The sequence below is a fragment of the Bemisia tabaci genome, chromosome 3 (genome assembly GCF_918797505.1).
Source record: "Bemisia tabaci chromosome 3, PGI_BMITA_v3".
Lineage (NCBI taxonomy): Eukaryota > Metazoa > Arthropoda > Insecta > Hemiptera > Aleyrodidae > Bemisia > Bemisia tabaci.
Genome location: NC_092795.1, coordinates 9606777 through 9631719, shown reverse-complemented (window position 1 = coordinate 9631719; position 24943 = coordinate 9606777). Strand labels below are relative to the sequence as shown.

General features: G+C 40.8%; 2 protein-coding genes across 5 annotated transcripts in view; one reads left to right on the top strand and one right to left on the bottom strand.

Annotated features, from left to right (window-relative positions):
• The window catches only part of LOC109030968 (gamma-tubulin complex component 2), a 44201-nt gene that overhangs the window by 11477 nt on the left and 7781 nt on the right, over window positions 1-24943 (top strand). The window lies entirely within an intron of this gene.
• On the bottom strand, window positions 1727-23963 carry pain (transient receptor potential cation channel family member painless). 3 transcript variants are annotated; one of them, XM_019042207.2, is made up of 2 exons: window positions 22579-23963; window positions 1727-4902 (listed from the first exon to the last, which is right to left on the bottom strand). In XM_019042207.2, the coding sequence occupies exon 2, from the start codon at window positions 4883-4885 to the stop codon at window positions 2012-2014; it is 2874 nt and encodes a 957-aa protein (XP_018897752.2). In that variant the 5' UTR covers window positions 4886-4902; window positions 22579-23963; the 3' UTR covers window positions 1727-2011. The 3 variants fall into 3 exon arrangements, with proteins under 3 accessions (XP_018897752.2, XP_018897750.2, XP_018897751.2); XM_019042205.2 differs by lacking the exon at window positions 22579-23963 and adding an exon at window positions 9747-9868; XM_019042206.2 differs by lacking the exon at window positions 22579-23963 and adding an exon at window positions 9591-9740.

Here is a 24943-nt window from a genome sequence, read left to right as displayed (position 1 = left end):
AATACAAGGGACGATATATTGCTCTTTGTATTCAATGTTAAAATATCAGAAATGGGTCAGTTGCGCTGGTCACAAAATTGTGTTTTGATGCTTGATTCTTGTAGATCACCTAAAAATAATAGGATCTGTCCCAACACCAACTTTCTGTATTCAATATCAACTAAGATATTGTGTTTTGAAAAGTGGATTTTTTATGTCATCCACCGCAGTAGTGACACCCTTGGCTCCCTCCACCTTGCTTTTATCAGTTAGTGTGACACACATATTCACTGGCTACTCAATGTGAAACTAGGATGAAAGCAAGGTGGAAGAAACCAATGATGTCACTACCGCGGTGAATGATGCCATAAACCGAATTTTTCAAAGCGCAATATCTCGGTCAATGTTGAACGTAGAAAGTTGCTGTGTGCACAGATTTTATTATTTTTAGGTGACAAAAATCAAGCATCAAAACACGATTTTGTGACCAGCACAACTGACCCATAAAACCAGGTTTCTATGTTTGCAATGTTAATGACTTCCTGTCGTATTTTATGTTTTTTTGGGAAACTAGTGAAAGTAATTACTTAAAAACCTTGATTTTTCTCCACTGTCAGGAAAATATTCTGTATGAATTTCAAGTCATAAAGTTGGCTTGTTTTTCTTTGATTAAATTAAATAGGAGCGAGAAATTCAAATTATTGAAATGAGGTATGTCATTTCGCTCTTTGGCAATCGACATACAGTTCCAATAAAGGAAATGATTACTCAAAATTTTTACTTTCAATGAAATACTGTTTCTCGCGTCTAACAAGAGACTAGCCAGATCACTCAAGGAAGAAAAAAAATTCCATCCAGTCAATAATAAGCATTATTGTAATTTTAAAAATCATTTAGTGGAAAAGACATTTTCAGTAAAAAACGAAAAAAGAGGTACACTCATAAATATTATTAAATCTAATCATAAAAAGCATTCATTCAGAATATGGTAAATCAACATACTAAAAGCAATCAAAAATTAATCTTTAACTTTTCAACATCTGAACGTTAGGTATACCTAAGAGTAAAAGAGAGAAAAAACTCTCTCCTGAGTATATTCATGATCACAATTTTTGAGGTATTTACAACTATTAGCAGAGAAAAATTTACCATAAGGTTCCAAGGAAATGTACATTTTTCATTCTTTGGAAGCTCAAAATTCAATTAATTCTGTTTCACAAGAGATAACTAGTTTTTTTTAAATCTCAAGAAAGCACTGGTCAGGTTCAGGATTCATGAACCCGATGGCTGAAATTGAAATGGAGGCCTCTGTCCTAATCTAGAGCTTTAATAATGAGTTTCTTTTATTTGGCTTCAGAGATGACAAAAATCAGAGATGATGTCCCCCCAGCACAGGAAAAGTTCAATAGCATTCACTCAAAAATTTGAAAAAAATATTGACTTTTCTAAATTGCCTTTTAAATAAAAGCTTAAATTGGTCAAGTTTCTCTTAAATATAAGTATTTTTGTGAAAAATACGCGCCAACAAAATTTACAAAGCCTGCTTGCACTTTAATTGAAATTTTTAAGTATAAATAAATTGCCTTGCTGGCTTGGGGAGGACTTATGAAGTTATGAATGACTGTATCCTCCTTGCGTAAATCTAGCTTTGAAACGGCATGTTCTGTAGGAAACAAACAGTCATTTAAGTTAGTCATTTTTTTTAAATGGTTTCTATAAAGTATTCATAGTACATTAAAAAAACTAGTTTTTATCAGACACTTCTTTGTGACGAGTGAAAGTTCAGTAATTAACTGCCCCCCTTCTCATGTATTAATGCGCTCATCTTAATATTTCAAAAATTCTTTGTTTTTTTTGTTTTAATAATGATTTAATTGACAACACTGAAATAACACAAGCATTAAGAATAGGTACAGCTTCAATGTAGACTTTGTATGAAACAAAAAGGAATGTTAAGTCTGTTTTGCAACAATGATCTCTAGTTGAATTCGAATTACAAGAGGAGATTACTTTTAGTAACAGATTGTACAAATTAATCTGAGTCGGAAGATGATTTTTTACTTTTCTTCTTCAGTAAAGAAAAGATTTCTCCTAAAAGTTTCTGCGACTCTTGTGTGGCAGTCTCCAACCGTTGGAGTCTCTGTCCGTACTCGTCTAATTTTTTCTTGTTCTCAAGCTGAAGCAATTCCATTTTATCCGTGTCCTCGTTCTGTTTATTCAAAATCTCCTTTGCTGCTTTGACGATGGATCCCTCCATCATGAAATTCTGACAAGTAGCAAAACATGAAGACTCGTAGCTATCGAGATCCTGTCGTTTTCTGCGATGGCCGGTTTGTGCAAGATCCACCTTGTTTTCCTGGTTCGGCAAAACATGAATCTCGTAATCAGGAATTGAGTCGGGGAATAAGTTGGTGCGGCGGGAGAAAATGCGCGCTAGGTGCCGATTCGAATTGCATGCAAAAAACGAGTCCGGGACGCAGCAGCACATGGATTTAAGTTGTGCTGCAAAGCCTCGAATTGGGACTGGATTTCCAAGAGCCATTGTCTCGATGTACGAAATGAGTTTAACCCGCGAAACATGACCAACCAGCTCTGCATCGGCACGTATTTCTTGCGTATCGCTGACTGCCAAACCGTTGAGCAGGTTAAATAATACGATGGCGATCAGGAAAACAAAGAGAACGAATAGGATGTGACTTGTTCCAGGGTTTGAGCCAAAAGGTATAGAACCGGAGTCAAACTCACCAGTCAACATGACAACGGTTTTAAAAATGGACATCCCTGGGTCCAAGAAGTTACTATCCTCCGTACCGGCATCTTTAAATAGTGAGTAAAAGCTCAGAGCAAAAGCCAAAATAAGTATCGAGTACCAAGCTAAGAACTTGAGGAAATTGTTCGATACCGTTTTGAACATCTCAATATTTGTGGACAACGAAGGGTGCCGTCCAATAAGTAGAACTAGCTCGCCCCATGATAGAAGTATCCCGATGGCAGATGTCTGATTGCGGGAGTTCCTGCTTGGATTGCCAAACAGGATCATGGCAGTTACAATAATGAGGAATATCTCTAACCAGTTTTCGATTGTTATAATATAGCGCACAGGTGAAACAAACAACTGGAACAATTCCCGTAATACTAATATTCCGAGTAAGATGGCAAGAGCGCACCACAAAAGACTTAGATCTGATTTTGTTTTAAGTGGAGGGAAAGAGTCCCAGCTGCCGGTCTTATTTTCTACGTTTAGATCTAAGTTGCCACTCCCAGAGTCATAAAAACCAAGGATGTATACTGTCAAAAGTAACCAAAATGAGGCATAAAATGCCAAGTTATAATAGAAAAACCTCCGAATCGAATACCATTTAAGGTTTACAAAACTGGTCAAAACAGGATGAATTAATAATGGCCGTAGCTCGGGAGATTGGCTCATGTAGAGCAAGGGATCTGTTTCTGATGTTGGTAATACTGCTTTATCATTTGATTCAACATCCTCTATGGCATTGGAGTTGCTTTTTCCATATATTGGTACCTTTGGTGGAACTAAGAAGTTGTATTTAAAGATAATCTCAAAGTTATCTTCTCGTGGTAACTTATCGTTGGTACCTACACATTGATCCATGTATGCCTCCAAAATTTTTGGAGGCAAATCAGCCAACGCAGGCTCACCAAACACATTTCTGGTCCCAATGTAAGCTCCATGGTCAAGGAGTAAGAAAATAAGATCTTGATTACCAGTTTTGGCCGCGTAGTGTAGAACCGTGTTGCCTTTCAGATCACCCTGGTTGATGTTCAACTGATTTGCCGGTCCATTTCGCAGAATCACCTTCAAACACTTAAAATAGTCACGACCCTCGTTGGTTGCTCCTAAAAATGATGCGTTCTCTGAGGTTGAATTTTTAATGACTGTTTGAAGAATGGACTCTTCATTCACTGGCACAAGTGAAACTGCATCATTGCCAATGAGAAGCTGGACTATCTTGTAATATCCTTGTTTACAAGCTAGCACCAAGCCAGTTTTGCTGTTTGTTGCACACGTTGCATTAACATCTGCACCACATCGCACCAAAAGTGCAACAAAATCGTACAAGCCGAACTCGCAAGCATACTGAAGAAATGTGTGGTCGCCGTCATCAGCGTTTACTAATTTTTGATCCTCTTTTATGAGCTTCGCAAATGAGTCTAAATCGTGCTGGCGCAAGTATGAAAACAACTTAGAAACTTTGTCACTCTTATCATCGGCTGAACGCTCTTTTGGACTTGGCAAACTTGAAACTAAGTCAGGCAACCTATCAGTTATTAACTCTCTAATAGATTCTCCTGAAAGTGTTTTTATGGAGTCAATATCAATGTCAGGATGTTTTAATAGCTCAGAAACTATTGCTTTATTCTCCTTTAATATAGCTAGTTGAATTGCAGTTTGATTTTTCTTATTCAAGGCATTCACTCGAATTTTCCTGTGGTTCAGGAGTGTTTTAACTTGATCCAACTTTTCAAGGCGACATGCAGAATGCAAAACAGTTCCGCCTGTATTATCTAGGATATTCACGTCAATATTAGGACTGTCTAGCAAATACTGTAGGGTTTTGATATCGGACAGCTCCACTGCAAAGTGTAGTGGTGCTTTTTTACGCGTTTTGTTCACCTGGTTCACATTTGCCCCATTTTGAACCAGAATCCGCACAAAGTCTGAATAGTTCAGGGCTTGGCATGCAATATCAAGCAATGTCCCGTAATGTGGATCATCGTAAACATGATTGATGTCGAAGTTGCCCGTGGCTGTGAGGCTCCTCAAGTGTTTTTCAAAGCCCTCGATGTCGGAGTCTTGAAGTGCGATGTAGACCAGGGAGTAAGGATTGGGTGTGCAGAAACCACTCTGCTCCTTGGGCTTGAGTTCCAAATCATCAGCCATTTTTACATTCGATTTTCCTGAAACAAAACAAGAAATAATGAAGAAAATTAAAATATTACTCCGAAACAATAATTTTTCAAGAACTTTCATTTATATACAAATTTTGGCGCGACAGCAGCGCGTCGTTTCGAATTTCGCGCTTTGATAGTCGATCAGGGCCGGATTAAGGGGGTGGCCACATGGCCCGCGGCCCATGGCGGCAAATTTAGGGGGGCGGCAAGTGTTGTAATTTTTTCAAATGTAGGTATCAAGAAAAAAAATCTGATTCAGAAAAAAAAATTACAAACGAGAAAAGGCGAAAAAAGCTCTCATTTCCTGAGAGTTAAAGTATAGTAATTTCTAATTTGTTTGTGTTTCGGTGATACAAGAGACAGAAGTTGAGAGAGAAACCAAACACGCAATTTAGCCTGGAGCGGCGCGGCGCAGAGAGCAATGATCACGAGGACTTGAGATGGAAAGGAGAAGCCCTCGACGCGCCGGTCAGCATGAAACACATATTAGCGCCTACAAGACTCCATAAATACTTCACGCATTGCGTCAAACGTAGTGCGGTCAGCAGCGGTCGGCGTGAAACGAATAGCGCCTACAAGACTGTAGAGATACTTCACGCATTGCGCCAAACACGGTGCGGTTGGCGTGGTGGCGGAAATTAAAAATATTAAACCACATTCATGTTTATTCTTTCATAATTTGTTCGTTCTTTTCTTATAAAAAAAAGGTTTCGTCCACACAGAGATAGGTTTACGGAACTTAATTTTCACGCAAAGTTCCGTGAACTCTTGCTAGTGTTGACAGGGTTTTCACCAAAAAATGTGTCCAACGCAAGTAAACGCGTCTTATGCACGTTCACTTGATGGTTTGTATCGATGTTTCAAAACGAACGAAAAGGGGCGGCAAAAAGGTAAATCCGGCCCTGAAGACATCCCTTGCGCAGCGTGCGGAAGGTGCGTAACGGATATTCTGCCGTGCTAAGGAAAAACGCCGCGCCGTATGAACATTCAAGAGTTGCCAAATTTCTTCCCATAAAATGTTCATTCTTGAGGTATAATATTAATATTTTTCCTTGATATTTTCAGGAACTTCGGGAGAAATTGCGAATAAAATTTTCTGAAAAATTGAAAGAGAAGTATTCATAAGTTTACTAGGAAATTCGCGTGTTATCAAAGAAAATTTAGCAACGCCTAAAGGTTTATACGACGTTTTTCCTTAGCACGGCAGTATTGGAGCGGATCATCGTGTAGAGGGCAGAAGTTCATGTAAGATCCAGAACTTACTTCGGGGCCATTTATAAAATGAGTCACCCCTAAAATAAGCGCCTTCTGATCCCTCCCCTCCCTCCATCAGCCCTGAATTTGGACGTTTTGGACTATAGGCTCTATATACAAAAACAAAATAATCATTTGCTATAAATTATCAAGATCCAAGTCGATGTTAATCCTAAAACTTCATCTGAATGCAAATTACGTGACATTCTTAACGTGCCGATTGCGCAATTTAAGATTCTCACGTCGGAATGTAATTTACGGAATTTGTATTACGGAAACCGGAAGATGCAGGCGTCGCAATCTGCCGTGCTAAGGAAAAACGTCATATGAACCTTCAGGCATTGCCAAATATCCTTTGATAAAACACGAATTTCCTGGTACATATGAATATTTTTCGTCCATTTTTCATATAATTTTATTCGCATTTCACCTTAAGTTCCTGAAAATTTCAGGGAATTATATCCATAACTTGCCTCAAAAATAACCATGTTATCGAAGGAAATTTGGCAATTCTTGAAAGTTCATATGGCGTTCTTTCTTAGGGCGGCAGCAATATCATCGATTCCATTGAACCTTATTCGCGAAGCTAATTGAATAAATATTTATTTTGCCAATCTCTTTCACTATTTCAAAATGATCGATAATTTAGAAAGTTTTTCAAGCAGACTACTTGTTCATTGTAATCGCAGTAACCTTGACATCTTATCAAATCCCAAACTACATGTATCAAAGTCCTTTTTTTGTGAGTGGTGTCATACGTCGCGTCGGACCGAATTTCTATTTTATGTTTTTTCACTTATTATTGGTGTTCGACAATTAACGTTACTCACCCAGGTTCGTCTCTACCGTCCAATCCGTTAAATATCATGGTGACAAGTCCTTGGAATGTCACGGAAAATCTGGGAAAGTTTAAGAATTTTGCTGCGGAACCTTGAAATATTTTCTTCCCGTCAAAGCATTGCTTTTTTCAATTTCAAGAGGCAGCGTGATTTAAATTTTTCTGATATTTTTTTTTTTTTTTTTTTTATTTTTTTTTTATTTTTTTTTTTTTTGACAAAGCGTGCCAAGAAGAAACACTGAAAATGCAGGAGAGCGTCATGCAGAAGCTCAAAATTCCTGAAAAATCAAGGAATTTTGAAATCCACTGAAACTTATCACCCTAATCATTCGTGGAACGCAATTTGAGTGGGGCGGGAATCAAATACATGCTAAATTTTCCTTGAGAAGAACAAGACGTGTAAATATCTCGTCAGAAAACGCATAACACAGCCATCGAGATGTACCCATGGGGGGGAGGGGGGGGGGCTGTGAGAAATTTTGACATAAGATCAGCTACAAAAAATATTTAAAGTCATCCATGGAGCGGCAAAAAATCCTGCTTCAAGAGTTTTGGAATCAGAATTTAAATTGTCATGCGCCAGCCGCAACATGGCTTCAACAGCGATTTGATTACAAATTAAAGATCTGATTCTGAGCACCGCGAATCCATCTATTCAGTCGAAATAATCAAACGAAGAAAATTTTTGAGAAAAGTTTTAAAGACAACCCACCATCAATTCAAGCAAGATCTTCTTTCAAGAGAACTCTTGAACCTCCCTCCCCCGCCCCGTGCATATTAATATCCGCCATCGAAACAGATCCTCATCCAACAGCGTCAAAATAGTCATTTTTCTCAGGAGCAAACTTCTTGGCGCAGTGCGTTATCTGGGTCATGATTGCGATACTGTTTTTTGTGGGCCTCAGACTCGCCTCCCATCAGCAGCCATCAAGTTTGCCGAATCTCGAGAAAAAACCGCCTCTTTTTCATGGCTGGAACACGGATAGTAAATACTCGTACCGTCAATGTGGCAACATGGCAGACCCCCCGTCCGGCTCCGGTCAAATTATATTGTGACGTATTTTTTTTTTTTGGGGGGGGGGGGGGGGACTGTGGAGGGAGAAGATGAATGAACCAAGGATGCTGATCCTCCAGAGCGCAGTCCGAGAGACTTCTTACGAGCGCCGCACAGTGGATCGAGTTAATAGGAGAGGTCGGACGAAATTTGAAAACTTCAAACGCCTATAACTCCGCGTATACAAAACTTTAAGGTTCTAAAAGTGGTGCCATTGGTTTTCTCATGAAATTTTCTTCAAGAAGCACCCCTTATAGTGTAAAATGTGACGAAATGAACATGAAAATTCGCAGTTTTTGTCCAAGATTTAATGTCCGACCCTTCTAATTGACTCGATCCACTGTGCGCCGTATTGCGATGCTGATCAGGTTACTAGCAGTGGCGTGGCGTGCTTTGCGATGTATCATTTGATCTGCCATTTAAACCTATGGAAAAGTATCGATGAACAGGGTAAGGCAAGGAACATCTTAATAATCGATTCTTTACCACAGCTTCAAACGGAAAAATATCGATAATCGATCGATTACGCTTCGCCACTGGCTACTAGTTCATTGCGCAGTGTTCTCCTCGCGGTTTTATTCGAAAAGGGTAATTTTAAACCTGCCAAGCGCCATCAGAAGTCGCAGAAATTGCGATATTTTTTCCTCGGCGTGGAAGCTCTTGGGTGCTTCTTCCTTATCATCGATGTTTTTCCAACCCTACACTCTTATTTTATTCCTAATTCAAAGGGAAGATCCATCGTCGAATTTTGGTCACTGAATCGTCGTCGAAAGAAAGTGACAGTTGCATAATCTTCGTAGCCGCTTATGACGCTCAACAGGTTTTTAATTCTTATTTCTCGGCTATGCCTACGTAGTTACCGAAAGTTAAACTCAAAAGTTTATCTAACTCAAAAGTTTATCTATTGGCGCTGAAAGTATACTATACACGTCGGACGCCATGCGCCACCTCAATCTTTGCTCTATTCTATCGTGCACACTGCGCGATTGTTTTTGTCTATTAAAAAATGAACAATTGCAATTGTAAAAATTTCCTTAGGAAACGTCGTCAAGATCCGATTATTCTAGACTTTAACGGCGCCTAAGGGCTTGAGACCTTTGAATGAAATCGCATTTTATCGCAATTTTGTATCCGATAATATGGTAATAAATCAACGTCGATAAAATTCCGATACATTCACCGATCAAATCGCAACTTATCGTGATAACTGATTTTTTTTTTTTTTGGGGGGGGGGGGGGCGTACACCGAGGAATTGATTAAAAAGGGTGAAAAAAATACTGCAGGACTAGACGGGATTTTGCGTTTATTCTTCCGTTGATAACGCCTTTTTTTGTGATGGGGGAGGGGGGCTCTGAATTCGAATCCAAACATCTCTATATTTTAGCTAAAAGTGTCAGTCTTGTCATCTTAAATGACTTTAATTCATGGTTTTTGTCCCCCTTTTAATTTAGCCTCCAAACATTGCTCTGAAGAAATTACTGCGTGGAATGATTAAGTATTTCGCGCTACATATTGCGAAATTCGGTTAGGCAATGGTATCATCTTACCTGGCATTTAATCAAGTTTATTTGGCCAAAATTTCTCGGGAGTAAAATCGGGTTGTATGATTAAGTAGCCCGCCAGTAAGGCCGTAAATCTGTTATTTTTTATCCGTAGCTTTTAGTTTACTCGCCCACAAATTCAAAACTAACTTATAAACACACCATTCAAATCTGCTGGATGCATGTCAAGTGCACATGACAGTTCGACGACCACTGCCTTAAAGCAACACACCACGGTCAGTGGTCTGTAGAAGTGAGATCATTGCGTTTTCCTAGTAGGTTCCAGGATCCTGAGAGGTTCTCACGCCGCGCGCAGAGGAGAGTGAAGACATCAGCACTTTCCACCGGTGGGATCTTCGCGAATTGGCCGAGGCAAAAAAGAAAAAAAAATTGCCGAGCTCGTATTTACCGATTCTTAAGTAAAACGGACCGTAAAGAAACCAGCACACCGTCTTATTCAGTTATTCAGCAACGCTTATTCAACGTGCATACCACTCGAAGTTCACGAATGCTGAGCTCCAGGCTCAACATACCGGACATATCCTGCTTCATAACTTGGATTTGTTATCGCTTGATTGAAACGTTAAGAGCAAATTTATCCGCGGTGGAACTACACTGGAAAAAAAAACACATTTGATCTTGAGTCCAGACTCTTGAAAACATTGACAAGAAGAAGGGCTCCTGATTCAATCAGATTTAAGCTTAAATCAAAAGGAAATCCGCTCAAATTAAGAGGCTTGGTTCTTGATTTAAGCTAGATCTGATTGAATCAAGAGTATTTTTTCTTGTCGATGTTTTTAAGAGTCTAGACTCTAGATCCAATGTGTTTTTTTTTCCAGTGCAGGGTGAGAGCGCTCGAATTTGAGACCGTTTTGGCGCGACAAGTAGGAGCCGTAGGCTAAGCGGGGGTGGCAGGGATCTCAAGAATCGAAGCGAAAATGACCAACGGCAAACCACGAGAGATAATTTGGTTTTTATTACTTTCCCTTTCAGTCTGAAAGAACCGCGCGTTTCAATCAGTACTATCGCTGCAGTTTCTCGTAGTCTTCTTTGTCCATCAATTTCAAAAATCAGCCTGCTGTTTATCTGTGAGGTCTCTTTTGTAAAATTCCTCGGGAGTCTCCCATCGTACTAGTTACGTCACGGCGTAAGGCGGAAGGAGCTCTGAGCCTGCGTGATGGGACGAAATTGATGCTAGCGCCTGGATGCAATTATTCGTGTTTGGCGGATGTCCGTATTGCATATCCAAAAAATTGAAGGCGAACTGGTTTTCCTTAATCTCATGACTAAATTATAACAGGGCTTAAGAGGCGGAGGGGTTTTGAGCTTGCGTGATGAGACGAGATTGATGCTAGGCGCCTGGATGCAACTATTCGTGTTCGACGGATATCCGTATTGCATATCCAAAAAATTGAAGGCGAACTGGTTTTTCTTAAGCTCATCGCTCACGGCAAATGACGAGCGTTCTCGCGGCGCACCACTTAGAGTCTTCAGGGAACTGATGTTCCAATGGGCAGATTTAGGTGGCGAATTCGGTTGACATTGTGATTAAGGGAGATTTAAGAACGCCTTGAACGCAGCCCATTTGTCTACTCTGTCGTGCTGAGAAAAAACGCCGCATGAACATTTATTTGAGAGTTTCCAAATTTTTCCGAATAAAGCATGTAATTTTGAGGAATGTTATGCATATTTTTCCTTGACATTTTCAGACCTTTTAGATTAAATTGCTAACAAAATTCCCCCACAATTTTGAAGAAAAATACTCACTATTTTCCCAGTAAATGTGGTTTGTATTGAAGGAAATATGGCAACGACCTAAGGCTCATACGGCGTTCTATAATAGCATAGCAATTCAGACCAGTGATGAAGAATATGCCCAAGGGGAAAGTCAGAAAATTCAACGGAAGGTTACCTGTCTGCAGAGTATCTAAAATTTTAAACCAGAAGTCGTCTTGCACTGGAAAAAAAAGTCGCTTGGGTCTAGAGTGAAGACTCTTGAAAACAAAGACAAGAAAAAATACTCTTGATTCAATCGGATTTTTGCTTGATTCAAAAGGGAATCCGCTTAAACTAAGAGGCTTGGTTCTCGATGTAAGCAAAAATCCGATTGAATCAAGAGTATTTTTTCTTGTCAATGTTTTAAGAGTCTGAACTCTAAATCCAAGCTCTTTTTTTTCCAGTGTGCATTGAACTTATGTTTACCGACGAACTCTTCTTTTCGTAGAACTTATTTCTCATAAAGAAGACAGCTTCAGTAACCAGTAAAAAAGAACCCAGACGCTCATTCTCTCTCTCTGCAGGAGATGAAGCGAAGATGATTTTTCAGTCGAGAGTGGATCTTTTGAAAAACGAAAGCTGGAGCTTTGACGCGAGAAGAAGGGTAATCCTGGGCTGATACCCGGGAAGGCGGCGCACAGTGGTCAGTGGAACAGAGACAGACCATTCGGGAAGATCCGACATATTTTTGGCCAACAATAAAACTGCGACTTTTGATGTTGTTTATTTCGTCATAGTATAAATTTTAAGACGATTTCACAAGAGAACCAATGGAGCATTTTTGAAACTTTTACGTTTTGTATCGATGAAGATTTAAGTTTTTATGTTTTCAAACCATGCTCGATTGGCCTCGCTCTTTGATTCGTTCCACCGTGCGGTTGACGGAGTAGTTGTGACAAACAAGTGGAAAATAAGAGTGATCAATCTTCCCTTCTCCACCCGAGCTTCCCTTTTTAAGGGGTGAGTGCTATCACTTACCCGCGATTTGTTAATGCTTAGCTAATGTTTTCTCGCTCCGTCTGCTTTGACGTCGTCGGCGCACGACTGCCGAGCTACTGGGCCAATCTTCCTTTTACTTTAGCAAAAAATTCACAATTTTTCGGTGAAAGAAAATGTCATAAGTCAGAAGCGTTCTTTGTTTTTAGTCGGGTATCAGTCCTTCAAGTTGAATGAATACCTATTTTCTAGAAGTTTCAGACTCCGAAAAAAAATGCCAGAGAATGAAAGAAAAAAACTGAAGTAAATTTTCGGTGAATAGAAAATGTTTGTGATACATGTAATACAGTCTGCTAAATAAAAGTCCTACTGCCAAAAATGCGGAACTTTTACGTCCTTTTATAATGTATTTAAATGGGCCCTGGTGAAAATTGGCAGTAGAATCTGTGTTCCAAAATACCATAGACCTACAGCCGGCTGTAAGATTTCCAATAGCTTCTATAGCCGGCAACACAATTTCTTATGGCCTTATATAGCCGATGGCGACTAAGCAACAGCCCGGCGATAAAGTGTATGCTAAACGTTACTAATTACGGATGCTAGGACCTGGTGAGTTTTTGGACTACCGCTCTCTTTTTGGGCCATAGTATCTTGATTTATTTTCCGAGGAAAGCTCCGTACTTTTGAAGGATGCCCGCCATTCCTAACATGTTGGAGCGCCTTCAATTTCGTATGATACTGTGCAATACCTCTGGTGTGAAATAGTTGCTTCAAGCGCCGTGGTACGCTGCGGGCGGGCAGCCAGCGCGAAACGCGCATTGGCGCCTACAAACCTAACGGGGATACTTCACGCATTGCGCAATGTGTGAAGTATCCCTGTTAGGTTTGTAGGCGCTAGTGCACCGCCGCTCCGCTTTGTGTTAGGCTCTAATATTTAATCTCGTGGAGTCAGCGTTTTTCCACTCATGACTTAGAAATGTTTGCACACTCTGTATGGATTAATCTCATTTTAATTGATGAAAAAAAATATGTAGTAAAGGAAAATATAATGTGCGTTTTGTAAATATTAAGGTGATTCCGTACAAACTTGAGGATTTACAAAGCGCACAAATTTCTACACAATTTTTTATAGCCTTATATAGCCGATGGCGAAAAAGCAACTGCCAGGCGATAAAGTGTAAAGCCCAGCGATAGGAACTATAGCCCGGCTGTATAATTTTTTATCGCTTCGTGTAGCCCGGCCGTAAGATTTTTTTCAACTTTCTACATAACACTCAGCTAAATGATTTTCTATCGCCTTCTTCAGTCGGCTATAAGGACTCCTACGGTATTTTGAAACGCAGCTCCTATCGCCAATTTTTACCAGGGGACGTTTGTAGGCTGAAAGTAACTAAGTGCATGGACCTTAATGAAGGTTTTTAAAGCGCTGAAAGTTGTAATTGAATACTAGCACGTAAAAAGAACCTTTATTCAATATCCACCCATGCATGCATGTTCAAGTGAATTTTCCTCAACCAAAAACGTCTTATTCCATAAGTTGAAGTTTTAGATGTGGAATTTGTGCCCAATGCGCAGCGGAAATATGTTTCATTTTCTTCCTTCCTTTCTTTCTCTTTTTATTTAATTTTAACGGTGCAGGGGTATCGACGGGGACCGTTTTTAGGCCCACCCTGAATTTTCTCAACTCCACGATTTTTGCTCGTCGGGAGTCTAAATATTATACATAATACAACGCACGGAGGAAAATTAATGGCTTTATAAATCAATCAGTAGTTCATATGGAACACCACTAATGGTCGTAAATGAACAATAATTCTCGGTCTGTGAGCCATACTAAAGTATCTCACACCATCACTGAGGTGTATTGTATGTGCTATTATTGTACGGAATATTTATTATATACGGAATTATTATACGGAATATTATGTTGCCTTTACTACTATTAGCGGTATTCCATATGAACCACTAATTGGTTTATAAACCATAGCTTCTTCTCAGTGCGTGATTTGGTCATTTTTGATCTCTTTTCGGGTCAAATCCTGGCCCAAACATGGGTTTGAAGCCGATTTCGGCGGAAAATACGGGTTCTGGTCAAATGTCGAGAAATCCGCACTTTCCCCCAAGTTGAAGAAACGAATAAAAATTGAACTTGTAGACGGTACCCCCAACCCGGCAACGTTGCCATTTCTTACTCTTGTCCCGCAGAGCGTAAGTAATTAACCGGATACCCCCGTCTCGAATTCCGATCGTACGGTCATGAACATCACTTGGGTGCGGATAATGTGGAAATAGCGAGAGGTCCTTCTTATTGGGTGATTCTTTTCAAACCCACCCTCGCCGGAAAAATCTTAATAGCCCCCTGTCTCGTAAACGGAGGGATAAAGTTTTTCTTCGTCCGCTTTTTTTATACCCGAGGCGCCACCCGGTCCGCTCGGAAACCGCCTTAACGCCAAGTTTTCGTCAACTTTGTGACCACGCTTCGGCGAAAGTTTCCGAAAGTTTGCCTCATTTTCCGTCATTAATAGCGGAGGAAATGATCAGAGAAACGCTTCAATAAGTAAGGAATTTTTTGGTAAAAGGGCGTATGAGACTTCCAATGCTGCTAAGATTGTGCAAAGTTGTTCTCTAGTTGTAAGTAACTTATCCAACAATTTTGCCATACATTTTTCTCGAATCTGCTCTGAGTTATTTCGTACTATTATAAGAAAGTAAGTCAACTGTGAATGCATTTCATTTGCCGCAAACGCTGTAAAAAATTGCACAATTTTAGCAGCAATGCAAGCCTCATACGCCCTTTTACCGAAAAAGTCCTCAATTGTACCTAGTATCGTTTGTTTGTTTGAGAAAGTTCGCTGCTATCTGTGAGATACATTCGTAGCACTTGTAGTCTATTTTTTTGCCGTATTGTTCCAGCATTTTTAAATTCATCCTCTGGGTTGTAGTGCAATTTAGGATCGTGCTTTTTGTAGATAAAATCTTATTCTATGATAGGGCTATCAGGGTGTCTACCAGTCCAGAATTTCCGGAATGTCCGGAAATAGTACTGATTTAGTAAGGGCGGTCCAAAAGTACTGAAAAACTGCGGAAATTCAGCAAGAGGACCCCGAATATTTTTCCTTCATATTACGCGTATTTTTTTAATAAAGCCTAGAAATATGCAATCCTCTGCGCGTCGGTTCTTTGAGTAGCATTTGCCTGCAAGATCGCGATTGTGCAGTCACTTAATCTTCAAGTCACCAATGAAATTTTGTGTCAGGTCATTTTTGTCGCAATTCGAGCGCGAATTTCAAATTTTCGAAATTTTTCGAATTTCGTCCATTGGAGGTACCAAATAAGAACTGAATTTTTCTGTTGAGGGGGTACTGAACTTTTTGGGAATGTACTGAAAAACTACTGTAAAAGTACTACATATTTCGGCCAACCTGATTTAGTAAACACCCTGCACTGGAAAAAAAAAAAAAAAAAAAACACATTGGATCTGGAGTCCAGACTCTTAAAAACATCTACAAGAAAAAATACTCTTGATTCAATCGGATTTCTGCTTAAATCAAGAACCAAGCCTCTTAATTTGAGCGGATTTTCTTTTGATTCAAGCAAAAATCTGATTGAATCAAGAGTCTTTTTTCTCTTCAATGTTTTCAAGAGTCTGGGCTCTAGATCCAATGTGTTTTTTTTCCAGTGTGGCTATATACTCTCAAGGCAAGAGTCCCAAGGGTTACGGGGGTGGTGCGGGACTTTTAAATGGATTGCATTTTGCAAAAAGGAACCAAGAGCATTCCAATGCTGTTAGGGTTGTGAAATTTATTTTCTTTGCAGTAAAATTACTGAAATCATGCAAAAAAAATTAAATTTGCAAAGTTAATTTTTGTCTTTAGTTTATAGTTTATTGAAACTAAAGATAAAACTTGTATAGATTATCAGTTTATATTTGCAGGACACAGAAAGTTGCCCAAGCTTAGCAAAATTGGAATGCTCCTGGTTTCTTTCTTGCAAAATGCAATGCAAATCACCCTGTAGAGAATCAGGAAAACGCATATGAGTGGAATTCGCAACCTCGTTTAGTAGACTACTTCGTGAATGATCTGAGAGAGACCGCGCGTGAGGTATCAAATCAGGGAACTGGTCACTTCCGCTAGATTTGATGGGCTCTTGATTGATGGGAGTCCGAGTCCTGTCTCCTACTTGCAGAGCCACGCGGCTTGTCAGTCTGTTGGCCGTTGGCCCAGCTTACTCGATGCACTTTTGCAAGGCTTTCGGGTGTGCATCTCCTTGACTCGACGGACATCCGACAAGATGTGAGAGCGTCCGCCACATTATGTACGGGGTGTGGCGCCCCCCCCCCCCCCCCCCCCCCCCCCAGTAAAAATTGGCGATAAGGGCTGCGTTTCAAAATACCATAGGAATTCTTATAGCCGGCTAAAGAAGGCTACAGAAAATCATATAGCTGGCTGTAGAATGCGGAGAAAATCATACGGCCGGGCTATACGAAGCGATAAAAAATTATGCAGCCGGGCTACAGTTCCTACAGCCGGGCTTTACACTTTATCGCCTGGCTGTTGCTTTTTCGCCATCGATTATAAAAGGCTATAAGAAATTGTGTAGAAATTCGTGTGCTTTGGAAATCATTAAGTTTGATACGGAACCACCTTAATATTTACAAAACACACGTTATATTTTCCTTTAATACATATTTTTTTTCATCAATTAAAACGAGAATAATCCATACAGGATGTGCAAACATTTCAAAATCATCAGTTGAATAACGCTGGCTCCGCCAGATTAAATATTAGAACCTAACACAAAGCGGAGCGGCGACGCACTGGCGCCTACAAACCTAACAGGGATACTTCACGCATTGCGCAACGCGTGAAGTATCCCTGTTAGGTTTGTAGGCGCCAATGCGCGTTTCGCGCTGGCTGCCCGCCTGCCGCACCGCAGCGTGCCACGGCGCTTGAAGCAACTATTTCACACCAGAGGTATTGCACAGTATCATCAAACTGAAGGCGCTTAATATTAGGAATGGCAAGCATCCATCAAAAGTACGGAGCTTTCCTCACAAAATAAATCAAGATACTACGGCCCAAAAAGAGAGCAGTGGTCCAAAAATCTCACTAAGTCCTAGCATCCGTAATTAGTGACGTTTAGCATACACTTCATCGCCTGGCTGTGAGTTGCTTAATCGCCATCGGCTATAAAAGGCTATAAGAAATTGTGTAGCCGGCTATAGAAGCTATTGGAAATCTTACAGCCGGCCGTAGGTCTATGGTATTTTGGAACACAGATTCTACTGCCAATTTTTACCAGGGCCTGGAGGGGTCGCTTATTAGTGGGTCGCGGTATTTTGCGCAGCCCCACATAATGTCACGAATGTCTTGCGACGAACATACTGCCGTGCTACGGAAGAATGCCGTATGAGTCTTTAGACGTTGCCAAGTTTCCTCCGATAAAGCCCGAATTTACTTAAGAAAATTGCGAATATTATTTTCCAAAATTTTCGGACAATTTTTTACGCAATTTTATCGAAAATATCTGAAAATTTCAAGGAAAAAAACATGAATGTGGTCAAAAATACATGTTTTATGAAGGGAAATTTGGCAACTCTCGAATGAGTATACGGTGCTCTTTCTTAGCACGGCAGCATGGTAATGCAGTGTCTGGATGCAACTATACTTGCTTGAGAGTTGTCCGGGCTGCATATGCATCAAAATGAAGGCGTTTTTGCGCTCAACATTTCGGACACTTTGCCGCGTCATACTGTGTCAAATCTTTCGATAGAGAATTTTTTTTTACTCTGATGAGCAAAGCAAGGTACTTGATGAGGACGGCGCACCACCTGAGTATACAGGCATGTGCGCACCGGCTTTGCAATGATGTTCTGCGACAATTTGCGCACGTCAGATCAAGTGCATCTCTTTGAAACACACACCAGAGACAAAAAATCATAGCGTATAGCTGCGCACGCACTTATCGTTCAATCATAATATCAAAGGCAAATCTAGACACTTCGAACGGGGGAGGGTCCGGAGAGCATCCCCCAGAGAATTTTTGAAATCTCAAGGCTTTCAATATGCGGTTTGAATCGATTTCGTAATGAATCATTACCAAATATAAACGCCGTTCCTTCCCTTTTCTCCGCCCCTTCTTTCTCCCCTTTTTCTTCGTCCTTTTTTGGGGCGAACAGGGAAGGTATAGCATACGCCCCCCCCCCTTTGGATTCGCCGATGCGTCATATTGGGACGTCCAAAAAGTGAAAACTTTAGCTTCGTTCATTTACGGATTTTCAAAGGTCTCCTCGCTTGAGCCCCCCTTTCTTCTCCTCCATTCAACAAGAAAAAATATCGGGCTGAAATTCTGCCGTGCTGAAAAAACGCCAGTGAGCTTTCAGACGTTGCCAAATTGCCTCCGATAAAATACGAATTTCCGGGAAATCTGTGAATATTTTTCCTCGAATTTTGCAGAAAATTTCAATCGCGATCAGATCTAAATCACCTGAAAAATTCAATCAAAAATATTCACAAGTCTCCTATACATAAACATTTTATTGGAGGAAGTTTGGCAACTCTTGAATGCTCATACAATGTTTACCACCAACACGGCAGACTAGATCCTCTGCAGCGTTTTTCCTTTTTGCTCAGCACGGCAGTATCGATCTCACGAACGACCCCGCGTGGAATCTCAAGGAAAAACTGCGGCAAAAAGTTCGTCTCGGTGGAGCAGAAAAAAGCGCGAATTGTGGAGCACAGCGGGTGGCGGTGCCTCAGGGCTCGCTGCCAAAGAAGGGTATTTCTCGCACTCGGACACAGCTCCTTACTCGTTACGGAAAGTCAAAGTTCCGCGCCAGTTTCCTAATCCGGTCACTCGGTTATAACGCTTTCGATCGGACGCCGCGACGCCGAGGTGACAATCAATCCGACGCCTGTTGCTATAGCGACGCCGCTACCGATTTTCCCGCCAACCCGGCCCGGATAATCCGGCAACGGACAACGTCGCGTCGCGTCGTCGCGCGTGGAGAATGAACCACTAATCACTTAGTTGATTAACCCTGACGTCAGCCGGGGCGGAAGGGTTTAACGCCCCCTGAATACAAGCTACGAGCAGCTTTGAAGGGCCGATTCTCGGTCCCGAATTCGGAGCCGCGACTAATTTTCGTGGCTATGTGGATGGGGTTTATCGTACATACTTGGAGTAGATAATCTCCTTTTTTATTGAGATTTTTTCCACCCGCATCCAAAATCCCCCCCCCCCCCCCCCCGATGCGGGTAATTGAAGAGGAGATGGACATGCTGTGGAAATTTTAAAAGATCACATCGTTATCATTTGACTCGTAGGAGTTTGAAAGTGGTTACGTTGGTTTTTTGTAATTTCCTTCCGAAAACACCCAATAAAATGCATATTGTTACGAAACAAGCAGCAGCAGGGCCGGATTTACTTACTTGCCGCCCATGGGCCGCCTGTATTTTGCCGCCCCCTTCTCATTCGTTTTGAAACATCAATGAAAACCATCAAGTAAACGTGCCGGAGGGGGAGAGGCGTATTAGACGCGTTTGCTCGTGTTGGTCACATTTCTTGTGAAAGCCCTGTCAACAGTACTAGGAAAAGTTCACGGAACTTGGCGCGAAAGTTAAGTTCCGTAAACCTACCTCTGTATGGATAAGGCCCTCCATTCATGCAGTCTTGTAGGCGCTATGCGTTTCACGCTGCCCGCTGCTGGCCGCAGCGACCGCACTGTCTTTGGCGCAATGCGTGAAGTATTCATGCAGTCTTGTAGGCGTCCGATTCTTATCATCATTTTTAGAGGCTATCTATGCCCTGACTGCTCCGCGCGGTCCAACCTTCACCTGATAGTTAGCGCAGTAGCGCAATGTGCTCTGCGCATACTATTCCAACAAATAACGTGTTAAATGAAGAATTTTCCATAGAATGCTCAAGAGATTGCATCTTTTGTAGTGCTTGCTTCAAAGCTGTTGGAACGATTACAACGGTAACACTTGCGCTAACCTCAGAATTATATAAATGTATCACGCTGATAACCTCTTGAGCATAAATCCTGTGTGTCAACAAGATTTTGACAATTTTTTAAAGTAGTGTAAAGATTGTTAAGATGTTCATAATAGCAATATCACCGTGAAAATGTTTTTGAAATCCTTTGTAAACATTTTGATGATTATGTATCTGTACTTAAAAATGTTGGAAAAGTATTTCGAAAAACCTCTTGACAGTATTTTCAAAATATTTTAAGAATCCGCGTACGATTAGAGAAAAGAAGCAACGGTTGTATAACATCATAGAAGTTCAACTATTTCCAACCAGTTTGGAACATTTTAAAAATATTCTCGAATTCGACATAGTTGCAACCTCACGATATAACCTTATTATTTTCGACAAGTTTTCGAAATAATTTTAAATTATTTCAGATTTTTTTTTATTAGGATTGCAGAGTTGCAAAAACACCCTTCACTCTCCGGATGATCCTTAAAGTGAGGAACTCTTCGCACAGTATGACAACGTCACGCACTCCTTCGTTAATTTGACGTATTCTGCCAAACGGAACTATGTGCATTATGACGTGAGCTCTGTTATGCATATATTCTTATGGGTCTCAGGGCTCACGTCTTAATGCTCATAATTCTGTTTGTCAGAAATACGTCCAATTTAGGACGCGAATCGATGGGATTGATAATGAATCTTCATTGGAATCCGTGAATCGAACGGAAGTAGCTCCATTTTGACACCGGAAGTTGCACCGAAAGTACAGTTTGATTATTCCCCACTCAAGCGCACTCGCCGGTGCGTCAACGCGACGTGCTCGAGCTGTACTTGGAGTGCGGGCTGGAATTTTGACTCGAGTGCCTTTATTGAAACTGTTCCCTTTCCCCTTCGTTCCCTAATTTCATACCTCATAAGGCACATGTGAAGTAGAGCCAGAAGCGGATCCAACAATATGGCAACACCGGGTTTCCTCTATTTAGACCTATGTTAAATAATCGATTCTTGTCGGAGTACCTGGCCTCTCCAAGAATCGATACATTTCCATAGGTTTAAATGAATGAAAAAAAAAAAAAAAACAATGTTGCCCATTTTGCTGGATTCGCCATAGAGTAGAGTCTCGATTATCCGCGAGGATTGGAACCGAAACTACCGCGGATAATCTGAAAATAAAACCCGGAATTTCGCTCCGGTAAAGTGCTCAATGAGGCCCGTACTTTAAAAGACTCTATTAAAACACTTGTCAAAAATTTGACTGTCCTCATTAGCTAAAATGAATAAACTTCACCTTTAAAGAGGTTCTTTTGGCAAACATCATTATCTGGAAGAAAATTTTTACAGGAGTTTGCGCTGTAGAATTGCAACGTGTTTGGGTTTCGATCTTTTCCGTGCGTTTGAGGAGAGCTTTTATTAAAATTGAATGTAGAATGGCTCTCAAATTCCATTTCCTTCCATGAAAAAAAGCTACCGAAAAAACGCGGTTAATCCGATTCGCGGATAATTGAGACTCTTCTGTGTATGCTGTGTTGTTTCATACTTTATTCGTAGGTGCTTTAACTATGTATGAATGAATGTATGTATGTATGTACAGTTCGCGGTATTTGAAGCCCTGCTGACTTGTTTAGAGCTCCTGCTGTTCGTAGGAAGTCTTTCTTCAATGAGTTAACTATCCAATCTAACGTCTTGTTAGGTTTATATTAAACGCGCCAAGAGAGGAAATGAATCCAACATTGTAATGTCGCCCGACTTTATTCGGCATTGGGAATATTTTTGGAAAATTCAACTTCCAAGTAGCCTCTTAGTTTTTGGAAAGGTAGAGTTAAGGAAACTTTGACCCCCCCCCCCCTTTTTTAATTGTTCTGCGCAGAAGAAGAGGGCTGACCATCCTTAATTTTGCCAATATGCCTAAAAATTTGCCGTCTTTTTTAAGAATTAAAAATGTCTGCGCAATTAATTTAAGAACTTTCCTCGCATCACTAAGAAAATACTTGCGCATTTTTCACCAGTAGAAGATTCATTTTTCCTCGGGGTTCTACGTACATATAGAGACGCTTTCACAGCGCTCTCTGGCGCTCTGCGACGCCTAACCGCCACAGTACCCAGTCCTCCCACGACGCGTCAGGGAGTTGGCACTCCCTCATTTCATTTAAAACCCCCTGTCGCCACCTTTCACTGGGCGTCCCCTTCGTCTCCTCCCAGGAGGAACCCAATCAATCAGCTTTCTCCTTTGTGTTATACCCTAAGAATATTGTTAGGAGTTTTTTCTAAATTTAATGCGCACGAATAATGAACTTACCTTTAAACAAGTCAGATATCCCTTGTGAAGGTACGCTATATCCTTTTTAACTGTCCAATCACAAGTTTTGAGGTCATTCCTTTTAAACAGTTGACTCTAGAATATTTACTTTTTTACTAAATTAACTCGATTATCGATTGATTTTTGCTGTTTTTAGTTCAAGCGATCTTGATTGATTACACTTAAACTTGCCGATGCTGAACATACTTAGCTCTTTCACGAACACTAGCTTAAAGACACCTTTTATCCGTTTAAATGTACGACGACCGCAAGCAGCCTTAAATTTTCAAGATTTTCTAGTGATTTTCCACAGTCACCAACCACGTTAACTTTAGCGCCGAGAGTGTGGGTCAATATTTCATATTAACAACTGAAGACCAGAAGAGCGAAGCCGAGTTTGGCTTTTGTTGTCGAATTTCGATCCTTTACGCAATACAAGTTGACGCGCACGCGTGTATTCAAGCACGAGGCGATGTTTTTATCAATTCAGTTTTTTACGTTTCCTCGCATCTGAATGTGTCTAGAGCAGGATTCCTCACTAGATGACACAATTTTGGAGACGTTTTTTTGACACTTCCAACCCGTCAAAGCTCAAGCTAAAATTGCTCGTTAACCTCGGAAGAATTCGTCGGGTCACCCACGCACTTTCTCACACTAGATTTTTTATGCAATCCAGCGGAGGACGTGTGGTAATCCTCGCACCACAATTCGTCCTTAAAAAATTAACAAAATTACCCGAGTTGATGAACCGACTTAAGGTTAACAGAACCTTTTAATGAACTTGCACTCAGTCCAACTAGTCGCACTGACCGAGCCTTTGATAGGTTTACCGCCGGGCACCGAATCATTCAAAACGCAGTTTGTAGAAAATCTACAATTCCAAAAGTAAACGTACCTAATGGTGTATCAGAGTTCAAAAATTTAAAAATCCAGTAGAGGAAAATGCTTTATTGTAGTCTTTTTTTATGGCATTTCTTGGGGAACGAGGCTCCAGCTGACTATTCAAGGCGATTTATTCTTTCCAGCTCTTCAGCAAGGGTCACTAAATAACCGGCCGTAAACCAACTGAAACATTGTGATTATTCGTGACAAATTGGGTCGAATAATGCGGAGCACTTAACTTCAAGGTTCTGTTGATAAACACTTCTATGCTTTTATTTCACAGTAAATTAACGGAATTCTTGCTGAATAGTGTTCACTGCAACTACTCATGACTCCAAATTTTATGAAGAATCGAAATTTCGGAAGGAAACTCTGTATTTTTGGCGTAATAACATCGGAATTTCGACAGGCAACACCTGTTTGAATGTAACAAGCGCGAGTGAAGGCCGCAGTATGATCTCATCGCGAGTCGCGTAGTTGACTGACGGTAGTTACGGCCGCCCAGTCATTCGCCGAATGTGGGCGCTCCCCCCTCTCCCCGCTTTGCACTCGGCGGGGGGGGGGGGGGGGGGGCTGGTACCCGTGTTGTCTTTCACAGAGACTCCTCAGTTTCATTCTCGTTCGTGTGGGGCAATTTGGAGGATGGTTTTATGCACCTACCAGAGCGATATTCAAACAGCAAGCATATATAATTGTTTATGAATTGGTTGATGTCAACACGTGACGGTTGCAAAAAAACGGAAAATCGGTATTTTTTTTAGAAATATCCCAAAGTGATTCGTCACGGTTTCTGACGTTGTCGAACTGGCGTGCGATACATCGCATCGAGTATGTCAAAAATCTCGGCAGATTTTGAATTTTCAGCCACAAAAAGACGATAGCACCAAGCACCTGCGCATGAGCCTGAGAAATCATTCTAAACCAAAAAATTAGAAAAATGCCGAGAAATTAAGCAGAATTCTGTTTTTTTTTTTTTTTTTTTCGTTAAAGAAAAAAAAACTCGCATTCAATACAGCTATCGATTTTTGTACTAAACGCAAGGTTTTTTTAAGGCCATCGTCTTTTTTTTTTTCTTCTTTTTTTTGTTTGTTAAAAATTCAAAATCTGCTAAAAGTTTTGACATAATCCATGCGATATATCGCATTTCAGTTCGACAACGTTAGAAACCTTGACGGCTCACCTCAAGTGATTGAGGAAATACTAATATCACCGCGACTCGATTTTTTATTTTCAATTTTTTTGAAATGAGTATCACATTCTATCGAGTTTTAGGCGAGATTTGTGAATCGTCTGTAGGAGGTCGAACCTCTTAATCTCTCAGAAAGTGAATCTCTCGATGACCCACGAACTGTTGAAGCGTTGCGGGAAAAAAAACCAAGGTAGACTCGCTATGTTTTCACTTCCGACGCGTACGCGAAAAGTCGCCTTCGAAGTAATAGGTATGCAACCCCACGACGACCGTGTTCGAATAGTTATCGCCCGG

Excerpts from the sequence above, each read along its gene's own strand:
- pain (XM_019042205.2), bottom strand. The coding sequence starts at position 9,768 with ATGCATCCAGCAGATTTGAATG. Across the intron at positions 4,903-9,746 it reads GCATCCAGCAGATTTGAATG|GAAAATCGAATGTAAAAATG; the intron begins GTGTGTTTATAA and ends GTTTTGTTTCAG.